The sequence below is a fragment of the Rhopilema esculentum genome, chromosome 2 (assembly GCF_057945365.1).
Source record: "Rhopilema esculentum isolate cy_ngs chromosome 2, ASM5794536v1, whole genome shotgun sequence".
Taxonomy (NCBI): domain Eukaryota; kingdom Metazoa; phylum Cnidaria; class Scyphozoa; order Rhizostomeae; family Rhizostomatidae; genus Rhopilema; species Rhopilema esculentum.
In genome coordinates this window covers 446,296-466,831 of record NC_142816.1, presented here as the reverse complement: position 1 = coordinate 466,831, position 20,536 = coordinate 446,296, and the positions used below count along the sequence as shown (strand labels likewise).

Here is a 20,536-nt window from a genome sequence, read left to right as displayed (position 1 = left end):
ACAAACAGGCAAGGTTGACCGATAATATCTTCCCGAATAGGATGAGCGCCTTGTTATGGAAAAGCCCCGTGGAAAAAGATCCATTTGTCGTAGCAAAAATGTGGTGTTTTAGCTGTATTATTGGCATTTCCGAACGAAATAACGCTTCAAAGCGTGCGATTCATAAAACTTCTCATATGAAACTTCATTATACCAATCATTTTAGAATGAAATTTTGGTGTTTTTTCATGTGCGCTAAATTGCTACTTATTTACATGATCTTATGCCAGATTCTTTGACGCTTATACCTAATACTAGAATTTGTCTACAGAGAAATATACACTTTCGTGACAAAAGTATTAGGACCATCGCCTCAAAGCAAATGTGGTTAACCCTTTTCTCAAAGAACAACGTATAAAATTGGTGGGGCATAGCGAGATTGCTGGTTGAGATTTTCGATTGCAATTTTACCAAATTGTAAAAATAAAGACATGTTCAATAAATTGTAAAAAATCGACTTCTTTAGACAAGTACAATTTGCTTTATCTTATACACTGGGGTCGCAAAAGTATGGAAACAGTAGGTCAAAATGGCGGCTCATAGTGACCACGGGCCTAAGCCGACCAATTTCAAAATCGGAATTATGAGGCGAAGGGGCTTGTAAACGATAGGTTATGGCGGGAATATGCATTCGCCATTCCTTCGACTTTCGGTTTAAAGAAAATTTAATGGTTGGTTTGATGTTTTAAGGGCAGGGATGGCGCCACCACGGGTGCTTGGGGGGCAGGAGCTAGAGCTGAGTCCTAAAGCGTGATCGTCTTTTTGCCCTTTTACCGCGAGAGTGATTGTGCCTCGACATCTAGCGCCTTCGGCGCTTCTACATCATTGATTTTGTCGGATGACCTCCAGGAATCTGGCAGCCGCCATTTGCATTAGAACTCGCAAAATTGATTTTGCAACGAAATATCTTCGGATACTGTAGAAGATCTCAAAAAATCCTAAAAGTGTTTATTGTTGGTCTTAGAAGATTTCATTTCTTGGATTTTTCTATGAAAATTAGTTGTTTTCAATTACATAAAGGCTTTGACTTTGACGGGGTTATTGAAAGGACATGATGTTATTATTTTTGAAAAATTTTGTCACAATTGCAGCATAACTAGGTTTATTGTCCTGCTTAAAAATAAATGGTTTTTTTAAAGAATCATTACTTGTTTCTGTACTTACCTGCGGATATTCCACCATGTTTCTATAGATAATTGACAAAATGTTCAGCATTGACTGACTTCGCACACAACGCCAGCTTGCGGAGGCCATTAGGCCCATCCAGTAGTCGGCCTGCCCTGGCCTACCATTTTTTAATTTTAGAAGGCATTGTTAATTGTTGTTCTTCTAAATAACATATGTTGTAGACTTGCTGCAACCAAACTTTCTTGCAGTTTCAGCAAACAAATGACTCGCTAGACCCAAATATTTTATTGCTCCTCGTTCTCTTTCTGGTCGTTTTTGTGTTTCGGCATTGAAACTAAAACATTGATAATTTCAATTTCTCCTTGACATTTTGTTACTTTCTATCATAGAAAAGTAGGAAATAAATAGAATTTGTTAGGAATCACGTTTTTGTTGACGCCGCAGCAAGATTCGTTTAATAGAATACTAGTTTTGGAGCAGCCATTTTGTTATTCATCGTCCTAATATTTTTGTCACGTAAGTGTACACTAGGGTATCAAAAGTATTGCACCACCTCGAAGGAGGAGAAATGGCACATGAATGATCGAAAGCTATTGTTATGCAAGTTAATTCTATTTTAATTTGCGAATGGCAATTGATCGAAAGCAAAACAACCGCCAATAAAATCTTCAATCTATTTAGAGCATTTTTTTAAAAGTAACAGTGGCAAACGTCTTTTAACAGTTTCAAATTTCAATATAGTGACGGGTAGCCGAAAACTTTTGAAACCGCATAAAGCCTCCTTGAAATGGATCCATGAATTTGGGAAAAGTATTCTTGTGGAATTTCGCATTAGGCCTGGAAAATTCTTTCAATTAATGATTCTCTGGCTTTTGGACGACCATTTGAATCATGGTTTTGAAACGTTCTTCATTTTAAGTCAAACTTGTTAACGAGATGTCTCAATAAACCGCTTATAGACCTACTAATGATGTTTTTTAAAGAAATGACAATATTTCGTGTGTTAAGCTTTTATCTGGTCATGCCTTCATATGCACGTCTGCACTTCCTCTGGTTACACCACTGAAATGAAAACATTTCACTTTCGACCAGGGTATTTTAGCAAAAAACTTTGCCATTCTTCTATGTACGAAAACAGACATTGCGATTTAGAAATGGAAAAAAGGAAATAAACCATTTGAACAGGATAAACTATAGATACATCAATGTAATTGTTAGATTTTTTAAACTACTTACTCATCCGCCGAATAAGCTAACAACAAACTTGTTTAGAAGTTACTTTTACGATTTCTAGGAAGCCAGATGTTATAGGAGTATGCAACCACATTTTCAACCTTCCCTTCAAGACAGACTTTTCCTTGCACAGCGTTTTTCTTGACCTTCAAGATCTTGAACGTGCGACCCAACATCGTTTCGTGTTTGCTCTTGCACATTTTCGTTTGCTTTTGCTTGGGAACTTTTTCCCATTTCTTCGAAAGTTTATCACATAGATCTACGAACATTCGTTGTATTTTGCACTTATGGCAAAACGTTAGCATACAGCTCTTTTTGCCAGACAAGCTCAACATTAATCCTTCCTTTCCCAAACATGTTGAGTTACACCGTCTTGCAGTGCAGTTTGACAACCAGAAACACACAACAAAAACAACGGCAAGTGTGAATACAGTCTTGGCGTGCATTTCTAAGGGGAATGAAATAGAAACTAACAACGAATTTGAGACTGAAAAACTGGTATATAACCTGGCTGCTACCATTAAAATGAATGCAAGCCCTAAACCTCTACAAGGGTAAGATAAGAGTAGACGCTTGATTTCTCTTATTTCTTGCAATGCTTGATAAATGTTGGCAGAAAGACTAATTGCATTTCTCAGAGACGAAGGCAAGGATTCATGAAACGGGAAGCGACTAATGCATGATGTCACATATCGCTTGGTGTTACAAGGTATGCTTCAATTTGGTTGTAACAACTCATTTTCGAAGCAGAATTGGTTGCTTTTACAGAAGTATGCAAGAAGCAATTTATATTTAATTTATATGTCTATATAGCAAGAAAAGAAATCTTGTATAGTTGATACAAGTATAACTACCGAGTTCTCATATAGGAAGAATTGATAAAATACACCATTTAATACTCACCGGCTGATTGCAAGTAGACGAATCAATCAGACATCTCTGCATCGTGTTTTATAGAGAACTGTAGAGTTTGCTGAGATACAATAGCGGAAAGTTTATGATAAATATGACTTTAGAAAAAGCCTGATTTCTAGTGACCGGAGACCAGATGCTATCTTTTACAAAAGGCAAAAAGTAAATGTGTACTTTAATATTCTTTAGATTTTGAGACATCAAAAACATTTTGATACCCAGCTGCCAGTCTTCTTCAGTAATTTTCATTAACAAGAATTGTAAACAAAGAAACAACCATGGAACGTTTTCGCAAAATTTTGATTCAAGCTCAAATTAGCAAAAACCAGATGTTTGCTGAACAACCAATTCAATTTAATCTTAGAAATCAATGTAAAAATTAATTTGATTGTATTGATTCTTGGTTTCTGTTCAATAATCAAAAACATTTATAATCAAGAAAATTCATTGCCACCAATAAGCTCAAGCGTTTTGGCAACAAAATGTAACTTTAAATGAAGTGGATTTTTCAAAGTCGATCGTGTATCAAAAAACCAATGCAATATAAATATCTTACATGAAATATTTTAGACGCTGAAGGTAAATCTTACATTATCAGAGCTGTAAAGCATGGAAGTTCCACAAGATGATGTAAACCTAGAAACTTGAATGATCAGATTTCAACCATAAAATGATGATTCATATAGGATCAAGTAAAGTATTTCCCTGCTTACCTGACAAAATTATGCCAGGAAACACAGCTAGGGCCTAGGAAACAAATAGAGGCGTGAGGAGCAGGAAACGAGACTGACGAGACTTCAAGTATTTTCACATCAATTTTATCAAATATTATAAGTATTCTTGCAAGGGAGTTTTAATAAATATTTTGGTTGATTTTCTCTGGTTGAAGGACAAGCTCAAAGCATTGATTTAAAATCATCGACACCATGGCCCTCGACACAAAAATACGATACTGCAGTTGAACGCGCATAATGCTCATTTTTAAAGTTAGGCAGCTAAAGGTTCGCGAAGAGATTCAATAGAAACATAGTTTATTGCAGGCAAATAAAGAAACAAATTTTGTCTTACATATCTATTTACCATAAATCCACACTATCATAAAAAAGAATTAACACTAACAGGAGTATTAAATTAATTCCTAGTTATCTTCTACCCACAGATAGCTATAATTATCATTTTATTTCGAAATAATGCCTCAAACAAAACATACATTTCTATGAACAGCGTAAATGTTAAAGACAACGACTCTAAAGGGATCCCCGTCCATTCTCGGATTAACCATTTCACTTGATACAAACTCATATAAGGAGGCCCGCACTGAAGACCAGTATTATGAAAACATTTAGCAAAAACTATGATGAGACAAGTCGTGGTTATGATATTTGGCAATTAGTTTTGTCTTGCTACAAAAATACTGATTACCTGCTCCAGCGATACCTAATTGTAAAATATAAATTTCCTCCAAACAGAAATGGATACATTGCCAAATAACAGAAAACTAATAAGGCATAACTTCATCTTTTTTTCAAATCTAAAAGGGTCGAGGAAAGGTCTACGTTAAAGCCGAGGGTAGTCTTAACGCAATGTTGAATTCAATTACTCCACAAGCAGCCTATCCGCTTGTTATTATAGCACAAACCAAATACACGAGGATCAGACTTTTTAAACACAACAATTAAAATCGGTTTACATCTGTTATAGGTATTTTCGTTTCAGGACTGATTAATTCAGAATTTTACAAACGTCCCCCTCAAAGGGCTAATAATTAAAGACGATGAAGGCTGATGTTTTCAACAACCCTTGTGATATTGATAAACCTTAGAGCAGCTGCCTGCTTTTCACAAACTAATGTACATAATATTAAGAGATCTCAAAAGAATTCAAGAACCGGGATCTTTTCTCTCTAAAGCGCCTTTTCACCAAGACAACTCATCATGAGCAGCAACTTCATATCAGTTACGTGGCATTCTGTTGTCACATTCCACTTTGAAATGCTCCAGTGGCAGTCGAACTCAACCCAAAATGGGCAATTATAAAAATCATGATAATAAGTTATTCAAGCGATCTATCCATTCCAAAGCAATGTCCCTGTCTGGGGCAAGCAAGATATGCACTCGCCTAGTTGTTTCGATCTAAAGTAGAGAACAAAAACTGGGATAAAACAAGGAAATCAAGCAAATAACACTTCTTTCAGTGAAAAGAATTTTCAGTCCAAAGAATTTATAATTATGCAATATGAAGGATTTTCAATTGGCCAAGCAAAAATAGTACTGGATAACAAGCATGAATCAATTTTGCAAAAACTACAATAACATGAAAAATGCATGGAAAGAAATACTCACTTCGAAGAAAGCTTGCGGATCTGCACCTTTAGGAGGACCTAGAAAGACAATATCAAAAGATTGTCAGTAAGTTTCTTTCTGCTTTGATTGAAATCGCAAAGAAATTCCTGCCTGGCTTTTCAGGAAGGTTGAGCTTATAAAATCAAAGAACATCTGGCAAAAATCAATTATCCCTTCTCGTTTCACTGTCAAAAGCAATTTATACTTATTTCAAAAGAAGCATGGGTTTTTAGTTGTTTGTATGAGAGCGATCAGTGCAATTTTGATAGTCAACGCTGGTAAAATGGGTCATTATGCTTTGGAGATTTGAAGATTTGTCAGTACACGCGTTTCTTTTAAGTTTGTCCGACTCATACCATAGTCTAATTGACTGTACAAAAGAGCGACCTAAATTTCAGGATAAATGCAAAAATGGCTTCTTAAATGGCATTGAATACATTCCTACTTCATCACATAAACTAAAACATAGCTCACACTAGCGATTTAAAATGAGCTAAGGCTTATACGAGATGTTACAAAATGCTGCATGTTACGAAAAAAACCTGCACTAGACTCAAGATAGCTAGCTGACACAGGCTGAACAAAACCGGCGAGGTCAATTCTGCACGATGAGCATTTGCAGCACATCCAAGATAAATAACACAGTCTGCTTTGTGGAGCAGTCAAACAACTGAGAATCACAAAGAAAATGAAATGACAACTTCGAACAAGCGCTGCATAGTGCATATACCGCATCGGGGAAACATAACGGCTTGTTCGCAGCAAGTGTGCGATAATGAGCTGCCCAGCCCAAGTAGCTGTTGCTAGACAACCTCAATTAAAGAAGACCTACTTGGTGGTGTTGTTATCACACGGGCTGACTTCATTTCTCCAAGATCGACATGGCCTTTAAGAACTGTTTCATCTTCAGCATCATAGTACAGTAGCTGGTTTTGCTGTGTGTCTAGCACGTACCACCTCTCAAGCCATTGACGCAACAAGTGCCCGCGTTTACGCAGCTTTCCTTTATAATTCCGTGGATTTTTTTGACTGCTATCAATCTGCAAAAGACATCTCAAGGTGTTATTTAGACAGCGTTTTTAATTCAGGCAAGCAAAAGCAACCAGCAACAAATACATTTGACAATCAAGACAAAGAAAAATATAAATCACACACTTATCACACAAGTGTCCAAAATTTCACACACTTAATAAATCGGAAATTGTAAAAAGAAATAATATACTTTCTAAGGATAATTAAAAAATTTCTGAGAGAGGGCTTTTGGGCCAGGTGTCGAAATCAGGTTAGGGACGAGGAAAGCCAGCGTACCTCGAAATATAGAAAAACCGGTTAACGAAACCGTGTTTATTATTGTGAACGAGAACGAGAACGAATTAAAATAACAAACTGAAGAACAAAATATCTTAAAGCAAACAAGTTAGAGGTTATTCATTTTCATTTCATTTCATTCTCATCTTTATTTATTTATACATGAAAAAACCCTTCAGCAAATAAAATACAAATTTTACTTATTAATTTATACTCAAAAATTAAATTAAATATTTAAATCTAAATATATCTAAAACGCTCGTGTTTCAATATGTAGTCTGGCCCCTTAAATGCGTTTTTAGTTGTTGTTTCAAGCGATTTAAAGTCGGTATCTCACAAATTCAGCTTATTTCTGAGGTGGAACCAGCACATCAGAGGAACCAGAATAGACATAACCATGTTTATGAAAATGCAAATTTAAATTTGCGTTTTTATTTTAATGCAAAGACCATGATGAAATATATATACTTTCTCAAATTCACAATTCAACATGACTTGTTTTGGAAAATGTTGTTCGTAGCAGTTTTTTGCTTTCGTAGTTTTTATCTTTATGAAATGAAAAAGAGGTTGACACGAGTATTGCTTCTCGTAGCATCGTCCCTGTAGTGAAGTTTTGTAAATTAGTGATGCTTGAAACAAAGTTAAAGAAAAGATGTCATCTGTGACTACTTACACCAGGTACACTGTGGGTACTGGTTGACATGGTTACCGCTTGCTGGTCTTGTAGGGCCTGGTGTTTAGAGCAAACATTTGGTGCCAGCGATTTGCATTTAGTATGAACATTGTAGGCGCAGTCTGAACACTGAAAGCCTGAAAAGTCATTTAAGTCACATATGATATAGGTTACAAATATCATCGGAAACAACTTATTTATCTGCTGTCAAGAAAAACAAATTTGTGGTTAAAGAAGATCCAGGCAATGTAAGCAAGACCTGAAATGAAAACTTCCTGAAGAGAGAACTGTCATTTTTTATTACAAACCAGATAAATATACAATTCACTTAATATATCATATGACATATATTAAAATATTTTCCTATAAAATGGTAAAAAGACATTAAAGACAGCAGTGCAGCCTTGGCTAACACTATGGTGGTTTTCATCATGGATAGATATGAAGATATGAATTGTCACGAGTTAAATGCTTTTTACCAATTTCAGACGTAAAATGATTTCTACAAATGTCATATCAAAAAGCGCTCAATGTCAAATGTCTTAGCGATGTCATATGCCGAATGCTTTCTACAAAAGTGATTTTATCAAACGCACCTGCATTGTATCCTCTGATTGGCTTAAGACAGTAATTGCATATAGTATTCGAATAATAGTTGTGAGCCTGGAAATTGTGTTGCTGGTCAAATCCCAATTCTCTTTGAGTGTTATCAACGCTTCGTGTCGCTTTGCCCTAAAAGAAGAAACAGAGATATTGCACGAGTTCAGTTTATTATTTTTTACATTCTCATACAAAAAAACCAGAAACAAAGGAAAGCTACACTAAGCACTATAAAAGGAAACATAATTTATATCAACTTTAAGAAGAAAAAATTACAATCGGAAAATGAATAAGAATACTAGAGCCAACCAATCTTACGGAAACTTTGCAATGATGTATAAATAAAAAATGATTCAGGAGTGAATAATGGAAATATTTTGGGCAAAAGTTAAGTGGGATGAAATCACCTGCATGACAATCTCCATGGTGAGGCGTTTTTGCAATGCCAATGCTCTGCCTCTGGACCATATTTGTTCCCAATGTAACTGAAAGAAAGAATATGGACAATACGTCTCTTTTACACAATATGAAGCAACAATTCCTCATGGCATAATAAGCATTTCCCTTTTCAAAAATTGATATGACTGGAGATTCACTGTAAGAGATGAGACAGCACTTGGGCACTTGGGCACTAAGAACGAGGTCTAGACTTCGCTCGGTCCATTAACTCTAGTCTTATGTCAAATCAGCAGAGAAAACAGTCTGCTAGCAACACGGTGGTTGGAAAAAGGGTTAAAGGAGGAATGGGCAATAATTGATCACTCTCTTAAAGTTGCTTGGAACTTTAAACCTTTAATCTTTCTCTATCTTAATTAAATGATATTTTAAAGAACAAAGATTTTTTATTTAAAACCTTAAAATTGATAATTGTAGCGATAGTAACTGCATGCCTTAACAATAATCGTGAAAACGTAGCATAAATGCAGCATACCGATCTTGTTTGCTTTCGCACTTGCTTGGTGACGTCAATATCCATCCACAGTTCGTTCCAATAAATAGCCGTTTTGTCGAGCTCTTCTCTTAATCGCAGTAGTTCATTCAGTTGATACGAGGTCTCGTCTCTTATAAACTGTGTCGTATCTCCATAGTAACCAATGAGACACTGACGCCAATCTTCTTTCATCTCGACCGCAGTCGCTTGAGATTGTGATGTTGCCTCGCTATTTGGATTCACCGTGTCCATATCAGACATCAGCTCCAGGTCGTAAATACCGCCCGTATACAGGTTTTCGTTTAGGTAAAAATCCCAGACTTCCAGATTGGATATTCCACACATCGGTTGAAGGGCACCCTTTGCGAATAAAAGGAATAGGTTTGACCTTATGTTGGAAAACGTAGCGTTAGAATATATGTGCCACAATAAGGAAGTCTCTTTCAACAAAAATGACTTGAATATAAAACTTACAAAAATGTATTCAGATAAAATAAGCAGAATGAAATTCAGACGGGGCAAAAGGTGTTGTGAAAATACCTTGTGAAATGAAGGATGATATTTGAAGTTGTGGAACGTGGTTGATTTTTCACTATGGTGTCGTAAATAATCCCAAATACTTTGCCCAGTGACCCTTGGCACACCCTTCTCGTCTTCCTTTTCATCAGAATTAAGCCAGCCTTGTTGCGATCGCTCGTGTTCCGACTCCAACATAAATGTATTGAACCGCATTGAGCCGTTGTGGTATGCAAGGAAACACAGAAAGTAGTTGTTGAATTCGAAAGCTGATGAATACTGACTCATGATCTATGAAGTAAAGACATACGGGGAGATGTCAATAGCATGAATTACACGAAAATAAAACATGCTTTGATAATTTAAGATTTCAAGCGAAATGATAACGGATCATACTAAGGCACCTGACTCCAGTACTAACACACTATCATCATTCAAAGACGAATGAAAAAATACACTCTTAAGCCCTGGTCAAACGATCCAACATTTCAACATGATGTGAGGCGAAATGTTGGATCGTTTGACCACCTTGTTGGGTCATCCAACATCGTAAATTTCGATGTTGGACGAAATTTGACTACTCATTCCCTTTTCGATCTGCGCGAGAAAATGTTGGGTGAAATGTTGGATCGTTTGACCACCAACGTTGGATCACATTCCAACATCGACAAAAATGTTGGGCGAAATGTTGGGCGAAATGTTGGGCGAAATGTTGGATGGTTTGACCAGGGCTTTATCAATTCAATAGCTTGATTTCCTTTACATATAGAATACAGGCTTTGTTGTGAAACGAAAGATCAAATGACAGCGCGCGATTCAAACCTGGTGTACAGCATCCAAAAACTGCAAAAAGAAAGGCGACAAGCCGCTTTGGAACTGCAAAATGTGGTTGCCTCGATGCGCAAATCGGTAGCCAAACGAAAGCCAATCTTTCTCGATTAAGACCTTGAAGCCTTCAATAGTTCGGTAGAATGGATCGAGCATCAGTTGAGCCAGTGAAGTTATCTGTAAAAGTGTGTGAAGTTATTAACATATTGCTTTGTTGAGATGGACCAGCCCTCCTTTTCTTAGGTCCTGATTCTAAAAACAGCATAATTCGACAAAGAAAAGAGGGCTGGTTGATGGAGGGAGTCGTTTTGCCTTGATCAAAAAAACGACATGCAGCTTTCCATTAGAACGTCTTATTAGGAGGTGATGCTCAACTTGTTCACAAAAAGAGATACCAAGTTTTTACTCTCTCTATAGAATTCACAGGGGAGCGTGACAGCTTCCAGAAGGGAAATCTTAGTATTTCGATAAGTTCAGAAATTAATTTATATAAAAAGCTATATCTTGCTTTTCTCAATAATATGCGAAAAAACATTTTCTATCATTGTTAGCATCAGAAGTTTCCATTCTTAAAAAATATTAGCATCAAACTGAGCAAATTTTGTTGAATGGATGTGCCATTCCATTTTCGTGTCCCATTAAAGAAAAATAAAGGACGATGATGAGTATTTGTAGAAGATGCTGAATTTTCAGCCAGGTTGACTAGAAGTATCAAATGGCATATATAAATCAACCAAAATTATTAAGCAAAGGTTGTTCACCGTTAATGAACATGCTTTTGGAAGAATTTTAACGAGAAAGTATTGGGACACGAGAAAGTTTTGATATTTCTAGTCAACCTGGCTGAAAATTCAGCATCTTCTACAAATACTCATCATCGTCCTTTATTTTTCTTTATATAACGTATATGGTACCTAAGCATAAATGCGTCTTTGAAGATTAAATTTTTGAGAAACTTCGATAATTTTACGACACATCTGCAGGGAAATCTATCCCTTCCTTTTTAATGCAAAGCACTATTCAATGTTATAAAAAATAAGCTGCTTTTCATCTTTTTCGATTTCAACCGCAGTTTAATCTCTCTGTCAAAGGGCCCTCAAAACAAAGACATTCTTTCTACCTGTGAAGTTGCATCAGATCCATCTGAAAAACTGACAAGACACGAGGAACCTTGAATGTCGATTAGATTGACAACAGAGCAGGCCAGCTGCAGTACGTTTGAAACCTACAAAAGCAAATAAATATTCGAAGTTTGGCGACAATATCGAGACATATATGACGGCGATCTCTCTAAAGTCGTCCTCAAACTGATGAATATTCGTATATGCATAAAAGACACTTAATGAATCTTAACAAACATATTACAAGAAATCTATTAACGTGACCGCAGAAAAGAACAAACCTGATGCAGCCATTTGCTTTCCTCAAAATCGTGATAAAATGTGTCTGTTTCACTCGGAGAGCTTGGACAGCAAACTTTGAGCAGTTTGTTGAAGCTGACTTTGATTTGATAGGCATCATGAACCTGAAAAAAAAGTACAAGGGATAGACAGACATCAAAGATGAACATGCCTCTGAGATAAAACATGCCTCTGAGAGATTGACAAGAGCCCTTTCACACGAAAGCATCTACAGCACTTCCTATATGACACTGCGTACTTTTTGAGAACGATATTAAAATAAGTTTCTTCAAATTTACAGCTAACTGAAAAATGATTTTTACCTCAGCAGCCACTAATGTGCATTTGCAGCTCGGTTCAAACTTTATATTCTGAAATAAGGAGAACAAATATTTTGCATAACTGTTTCATAAAGGGGAAGCATAAATAGAAGCCATTAGATAGATTTTAAAAAACAAATCATTACAATTTTGCTATTAAAAAGGTATTCATTGGGCGCTATAGTCCATATGCTTTCTAGCACACATAAAGACATGTTGGTACAACAGCTTTTACAATAAATACACCGCATTCGCAACTATATGCTAACACTGAACAAAATGTTCCTATTTTCTTCGTTTTTTCTCCATGGCATTCTCTTATTGGTATTTTCAACTAGATTAGTATATCTTTATATCTTTAGTACATTTTGATAACATAAACATTAATATTTGAGTCCATTTTTCATGTCACAGTTAGGGTTGTAGATTGATAATCCAAAAACCTTCCTATTTCTTTTGTTAGGCGTCGTGCATTGCAGAGGCCTGCTATCTAGTTTCAATTGCATTAGAGGGAATCAGTTTATATAAAACCTGCACTGCACACGAAAAGGACAGTTAATGCTACACAAATCTTTATTGAAAGCTGGCTTTCTAATTGCAGAGAGTGCGGACACTTATCCATCATGCTCATTGGTACTTTGCGACTGCTTTTACTTTTCATTTTAATTTTTTTAAAGGCAATCGACAGGCACTGAAATCTTTCAATCAAAATTACCAACTCGACAAGCGTGATGCGACCCACACATTGATCGATTGGCCAATAGTAGGTTGACAGATAGCTCATGCCATTCTAGTATATTTCGACTGTCTTAAATTTGCTTATCAAACCTTGATCTTTTATCGGGGCCTGCTATGAAACAGGCTGTTTTCATCGTAGTCGCTCAGAGAAGACTATTTTGAAAGAATTGCTTTATTATCACACGCGCCCATGCATATTTCTGTTTGCTAAATTATAGACTTGAAATGCAGATGTCCTGCCCAACTGGTGGTGTCTCCAAATTAGGCCGTCTGAAGAAGTTTATTGTGGGGTCTGCTATTCCCTATTCAAGACATCATTGTGGACTTCTTTAATACAGGACATTGGGAAACTAACTGTGTAACCAATGGCCGGACATTAGAAAACTAACTGACAAACCCTCTTCTAATATTTTTGAGGAGACTGTAGTCCAAAGCCCCTTTCCTTACTTCTGTCTAGCAAATAAACAGAAAGCAAAAAAGCAGAGATGGGCATTCAAAATACTAACTATACTTTTATCAATGCTTTCTATGATTAGTCCCAATTCTGAGCCCCTAAAACACTCTCTGAACATACCTTTGCTACGGCCTTGTCACAATACAGATACAGATTTGACGGCTTCCAGTTATTAGAATCGTTCTCGGCCTCACTTGCGATCTTGTTGTAGGTATCGTCCCCACTCAGAACCGAGGTTAAGTCTTCATTAATCGCCGATAAGGAAAGAGCTGCCCCTGCACTTATCGACTGCTCTTTTCCTTTCCCTTTCCCCATAGACAATGCAGTCGCACAAACTGTGGAAAAGATAAAAGTAGAAAAGATGAAAAGTTTATTCAATTTCGATAGCTTCTGGTAACCCCAGTTTATCACTGATGCATGGTAAATATCTTCTTCTAATACCATAAACAGTCGCAAATTATTGCAATTTGAAGATAATCTTACAACGACTGAATAATCCTTTAACAAACTTCTTTCATCTTAATTTCAATTTTGCATTTGTGATTTATGTATTAAGATATTTTAAGCAGTACATCACCAACAAATACCATCAGTAACCAAACTCAACGTGAAAAATAACAGCAGAAAGGCTATTCGTAGACACATTTATCGCTAAGATTTTTCTCTCCATTATTAAACAGTCTAGTCTATACTGAAAGTTAGAGTTCTGGTAATAGTGCTTCCAAATGGAACTTACCAAGCTCTGAGTAAAACCTCTCATCTAGACTCGGGTTTGTGAGCGAAATCCGATCATTTTGTGTCCCCTCTAAGCCAGCCTTCAAAGCGGCTGCAATGACCCCTTTTGTAAGACCACCGCAACGAAGGAGCACACCTTTGCTCCGACGATGTCGCCATACGGGGACTGGTAGCCTGTTTATTCGATAGTTCTTTGCGATTTTCATGATTATGTCGTCTGAGATTTTTGCTGCCGTAACAATGACCTGTGGGTAGCTACAAGAAAATGGAAGGAAGAAAATCAAGCAAAATCTATGCAGCTCTTTGGAGGAATTAGGATTTAGATTCCAGAGGGGTGCCACAGAAATCATGTAATTTGAACTTACTATACCATTGGAAGAATAGCATTGATAACAACGGGCTTAAAGGAGCAGTTTTGACCGATCTACCAAAAGTATCTAAAATTATAGGCCAATATATTTTAATCACAATTCCAATTGAATGCCTACCAACTTGTCTTTGGCGAACTTACATGATTTGAAAAAAAATCCATCAAAGAAGCAACAGAAAGTGAAGATAAATAGATCATTTTGTGATTTGAAATGAAAGTTCGAGTACCTCAAGGATTATTCCTAGTACCTCTACTACTTAGTATTTATATAAATTACGTTTTCATGTATGCAAAACACAAAGACCTGCAATTATGCTGATGATAACACTATCTTGACTAGCTTGACAAAATCTTGATAAAATCATTGGTCTGCAGAGGAAAAATTGTCTTTGACAATCATTTGAAGCGTAACGATTATTTTTGGCGACAATTACACGCAGGCAAGAGTCACAATTGAATACTAATTCTAACAAAAAATATATTACCCGGAATGGAACTGAAATACGTGCTTTCACAAATTGTGCAAAGTATTCAAAAGAAGTTTTAAAGTTTGCAAGCAGGCAAGAATAAAAAACTGAATAGTTGAAAATCAATCGAAGGATTTTTAAATATGCTGGGATTCGATTCTGCCTGCTTGCGCACATTGAGCACAAATTAAAAGCTACAAGCACATTGATCCTACTAAATCAGAAATCTCTTCAAGCCTATCGTGGTTGAAATTGAATATATAAAGAAGCAAAAACTCACTCTTCGAGTTCTAACAAAAAGGATGCCCAGAATGGAATGGAAATTCTTGCTATTGCAAAACTTGGGAAGTATTTGAAAAAAATTTAAGTATTGCAAGTATTTCTTTGGCCTTTCAGCTACCTGACTAAATCAGTAAGTTTGATTAAGAAAACTTTCCAGTGTCTAAACGCAAGCCGTACAGCTGGAATACAATCATGCAAGAACATTCAAGAAACATCTATGCATTACCTCCGACAAACACTATAATTCAAGTTAGCCATCGAAAGCCTCCATGGGGAGCCTGGTACCAACTTGCTCACACTGCCAAGTCCTACCCTCTCGTAATCTATACACAGCAGAGTTTCCCCAAGCTTATCTGCACTCTGCAATGGTGTTTCTATGTGCCCTTTCACAAGAACACTTTCCCGCCTTGAAGCACTATTTTCCTCCTCCTCAGAGCACGCTGCAGACTCTTCATTCTGTTCCATCTTTTCCTTATTGCTTTCTCCAGAGATTAAATATTTCTGCCTTCGCAAAGAGCCCCGAGTATTGTTTGCCTTCTTTTTTGCCAAAGCAGCGACAGCGCTTAATGATTTCTGTGATTTTTTGATACTATAGTTTCTTTGCGACAATGTCCTTGAAACATTAGTTCTTACGCCGATAGCGAAGGCAAAAGTACTGAACACAGATTGCGGCCATCTTAGTCGCTGCAGTGACTTTCGAAAACTTTCGACAAGCTCAGCACTAACTTCTTCATCGAAACAGAGCTTTATGATCTGTAAAAAAATGTTCTACACTTTTATATAACATAAAATGAATAAATAACATATCAACAATGTAAGACTTAACATAGCACCACCAAAAGTGGCATTCAACATAACATAACATAACATAACATAACATAACATAACATAACATAACATAACATAACATAACATAACATAACATAACATAACATAACATAACATAACATAACATAACATAACATAACATAACATAACATAACATAACAAAACATAACATAACATAACATAACATAACATAACATAACATAACATAACATAGCATGACAGAACACAACATGACATAACATGACATGACAAAACATAACATAACATAACATAGCATGACAGAACACAACATGACATAACATGACATGTCATGACATGACAAAACATAACATAACATAACATAACATAACATAACATAACATAACATAACATAACATAACATAACATAACATAACATAACATAACATAACATAACATAACATAACATAACATAACATAACATCACATGACATAGCATGACAGAACACAACATGGCATAACATAACATAACATAACATACCACAAAACAACACGACATGACATGACATGACATGACATGACATGACATGACATGACATGACAAAACAAAGCATAACACAACATTACACAACATAAGACAACATTACACAACATAAGACAACATAAGGCAACGCGTAAAGCATAACGCTTAACATAATATGATATTGGCAAACCTGAAAGACGCAAGAACGCAACTGTAAACAATCCTGCAACCATTGGTCAGCACCAACTTTAAACCTCCCATTGATGCGCTTCTCTTTAACCAGGGAGCCAATGGGAAACGACCGAGACACCATCATTTCAGATGCTACAAAAAAACATATTTTCTCAAGCAGGCTCATAACAGTTCAGAAGTATCTGGAACAACAGCTGCCTTGGTTGAGAAGAAAGTAATCACAGGAAAGACGATCATGCATTGCGGATTAATATATTTATGTTGTTCCTAAACTGCTTGAAAGATTGACGCAGGGAAGATCTCATTGATGCCTAGTCACAACTTGAGCATGTAGCTACAAAGAATTGTGGAATAGAACCATAACGATGCGATAAAATGTGAGCGTTTTGAAAAATATTATTGTAAATAGTATAAAGGGCCACATGCTGAAAGATGAAGAAAAGGAACATAAAAAGATAAGAGGTTCGGGGATAAATAGAATTTATTTTAGTTGGAAACTATTCAGAGGATAAAACTTCAGAATAATGATTCATAATCGATGAAACATTTCTGATCATTTTTTGACGTTCTATATTCGAAAGAGTGCCAGAAGAAATGTCTTAGCATGTCTTATGTTAATGCTTGTTTTTTTCAAAACCAGCAAAATTTCCTTTTTGTACAACCATATGATGAAGCAACTCAAATTTTATTTAAAAATCTATAAAAGCAACTACTAGAGGGTTTATTTAACGGGTTACCAACGGATTCTGTTACGCATAAGAAAAGCTATTAAGAGAAAAATAGAATCGGTTGGAAATATATTTACAAAACTGATCCACAGGAGTCCCTTTGAATATCACTCGATAATTGGTGAGGAAGATTGCTCCTTCTGCGGGCAAAAGGCAAGGTCCACCTATATCTGACCCCATATCTTGTTTCTTATCCGCTGCGTCTTCTTGCGGAGTTGAGTGGCCTGTTGGCACCTCACGTCTTACGCCAAGTTCTCTGCCATCGGCAAGAAGGAAACACCGCAAGCCATCAAATTGCAGAATTTCTCCAGCTAGCAGCTGGGGTTTCATAATCTTGACCTTAAAGAAAAGAAAAACCAAACTTACTTTTGCTGGCTTCAGAAAAACGGTGGTAGAGTTTGTAACCACTAATTAATTCATACATGGATGGGTAAGATACTTAAAATGCGTCTTATTACAAAATCTTCGACCTGAGATTGTCTACTTGTTTTTTTTTTATGATAAAGTCACAAGATACATGGTAGGTCCCTTACTGATGTTAACAAAAGATTTAAGAGAGATAAGCTCTGCTTCTTACAAGCGTATCTTTCGGCAGCCGTTCCACGAGCACAAGTAAAAATCAAAACGGGTTCAAGGTATCCGTTTCCAAAATGAGCCAATAAAAACGTTAGTTTACTTTAAGCTCGAATTAATCTGTTTTGGTCGCTTTCACTGAGCTGGTATAAAATATGTACAGATTGAAAATGTAGCGACATCTTTCACCTCTACAGGTGAATCAGATTTAGAGACACAGAAACCAAAACACATAGACTATGAGAAAGAATAGCATCGCAGCAATAGTCCTTGAATTTTCTTTGTAAAATGAAATTGTTATTGGCAGTTCCACTAACCCACAGGTTGGTTAAAGAAACACAGGTTAAAACGAGTCCAATCTGAGTTTCGTTTTCAAACCTATCCGTTTTACAAGTGGGTTAGTGAGAACGTAATGCAAAACAACTTTAACCCGGTTTTGCTTTAACCTAGGCTAGTGGAACGGCTGTCTTAGTTGAGAATACTTCTTTCCTACCAAAATTGAATGAAAGCAATCCTCTACATCCAGTGAACAATTTCCAAGGAAGATAAAAATAGAATAAACTCTCTTTTGCTCTACGTGCTATGGCAGCTAGCATACAAGTAAATTTATTTGGTGAAGAGCAATTCAGAGTATTCGTTAAATTTAATATATTTTGAAAATTTTGTCTTATTACATTGGATTCTCGTCGTCGTATTGCTTTGTTCCTGAATATCTTTCGTATTATTACTCATTACAAGATTCACAGAATCCTGCGGACAGCCTATCCTGCGGTTCTTCCTTCTTACACAAGAAAAACTTAGATATCAAGAAACACATGTCAAGGAAATTGTTTGAGGTTAGATGGTCTTATACAGCATAGGTAACTACTTTTTAACATTTTTAATGTCTGCTATTTTTAATATAAAGCTACTAAATTAATATTTAACTGAGTTCGAGTTTCTAAATATCAAGAATAAACCGAAAAAACTGTGGGGGAACACTTTGAAGAATTATCAAACGACAACCATGAAATATCCAACTCGACCATTCTTATATTTTAATAACAAAGACTTTGTTAATTACAGCTAAGGCACTAAAGTCATCCATGTGAAGTCAAAAAGTATAATAATGTATTGATGCCACGACAATTTGTGTAAGGAAACTACAAACAAAATTTCCGTAGATTGTCAGCAACGATTATAGCATAGTCTTTATGGTGGGATGGCATGACATTGAATGAATGATTGCAGTATAGCTTTACAAAACAAAAAAGTCTTACCCTCTGGGTTGGTGCCAGGTTCTTTGTTTCGCGATAAACTTCATTGAGAGTTTCCATTTGCAAAGAAACAAGCCCTAGAGCAATGAGTAACATTACGTCATATCAAGATAAAATAAGAGAACTAAGATAGCCTAATTAAAACCCTTCGATTTACTTCCCTTGGAAAGTTGGTGGAGGAAATGTAGTAAGAAACCGTACTAAAACATGATAAAAATGTAAGAGCAACGGCTCATTCGCCTCGTCAAGGCTTGCTCTTGTCAAAGGTGGTTTTGTCTCGGGCAACAGAGCCCGTTCTACCGAGAATCGGGATGCGAAAAGGGAGGTAAATGGAGAGGTAAATCGAGATCGCAATCAACAACAGTTTGACTTAATAAATTACAGAGCAAAATGAACAAAAACAAATGGAGAATTCATTATCTAACAAAGCCTAATCGATTTAAACAACAAAACATAACAGTCTGATAAGTTGACAGCTTATCATAAGAAGTATGTCCCAGCAATAACAGGTTGGTTTTAGAAACATCCATGTCACCCTGCATGTGGCATGTTATTATCAAGGGCAAATCCTACACCCTAGTTGGCACTCTCCGTCAAAATGTCATCTTAGTTCACAAAAGTGACGTCACATTACCTGGAACGAGAGACTGCAGCGTTTTAACGTGGTCTGTGTTAATATCTGCTTCCAAGCAAACTCTTTCTACAAATCGCAGAACAAGCTTGGTAACACTGTCGGCAACACTGTCAGCATAGTTCATTCCACCATCACCATAATCGTAACTCTCCCAGGCACTGCTTTCTGCTATACTACGAGATCCATCATGACCTGCTCAAAAAAGGAATTTTATATTCTTCATGGGCAGCTACAAGGATGCCTTGCTACATAGAAATGTAAGTTTAAGTGTTAATGTTAGCTAAAAAAGTTCGAAGGCTAACGCTAGGAGACTCGAAGATTTCACGCCTTTGAGGAAATTTAAAATACCAACACCAATTCAAAAGTATCTTTAGCCATAACGTTCATTTTTCAAGGGGCTATGTCATGGCTCGGACAAATGGTTACCCAAGCTAACCAATGGGCAAAGATTAAAAACCAAGCTTTACTGTAGCAAACGTTCTTATCGCTCTATCAAACAACAGCAGCAACATCTAACCATGCTATAGAAAACAAATGGTAGAAGGGTACAAACAAGTGGTATCCATTC

General features: G+C 36.4%; 1 protein-coding gene across 1 annotated transcript in view; it reads right to left on the bottom strand.

The window, feature by feature from the left end:
- Positions 1–2,343: 2,343 nt before the first annotated feature.
- The window catches only part of LOC135695425 (myotubularin-related protein 5), a 37,568-nt gene continuing 19,375 nt past the window's right edge, over positions 2,344–20,536 (bottom strand). Inside the window, exons 20-39 of the mRNA XM_065214512.2 lie at positions 19,969–20,160; positions 19,338–19,411; positions 17,583–17,844; positions 16,776–16,909; positions 15,503–16,029; positions 14,159–14,412; positions 13,543–13,757; positions 12,234–12,281; positions 11,913–12,035; positions 11,631–11,735; positions 10,505–10,687; positions 9,707–9,973; positions 9,167–9,526; positions 8,643–8,720; positions 8,232–8,367; positions 7,636–7,772; positions 6,487–6,694; positions 5,655–5,692; positions 3,304–5,444; positions 2,344–2,848 (exon numbers count right to left, since the gene is read on the bottom strand). Of these exons, the coding sequence (XP_065070584.1) occupies positions 5,352–5,444; positions 5,655–5,692; positions 6,487–6,694; positions 7,636–7,772; positions 8,232–8,367; positions 8,643–8,720; positions 9,167–9,526; positions 9,707–9,973; positions 10,505–10,687; positions 11,631–11,735; positions 11,913–12,035; positions 12,234–12,281; positions 13,543–13,757; positions 14,159–14,412; positions 15,503–16,029; positions 16,776–16,909; positions 17,583–17,844; positions 19,338–19,411; positions 19,969–20,160 (3,434 nt within the window). The 3' untranslated portion in view covers positions 2,344–2,848; positions 3,304–5,351. The remainder of the gene's footprint in view (positions 2,849–3,303; positions 5,445–5,654; positions 5,693–6,486; positions 6,695–7,635; positions 7,773–8,231; positions 8,368–8,642; positions 8,721–9,166; positions 9,527–9,706; positions 9,974–10,504; positions 10,688–11,630; positions 11,736–11,912; positions 12,036–12,233; positions 12,282–13,542; positions 13,758–14,158; positions 14,413–15,502; positions 16,030–16,775; positions 16,910–17,582; positions 17,845–19,337; positions 19,412–19,968; positions 20,161–20,536) is intronic.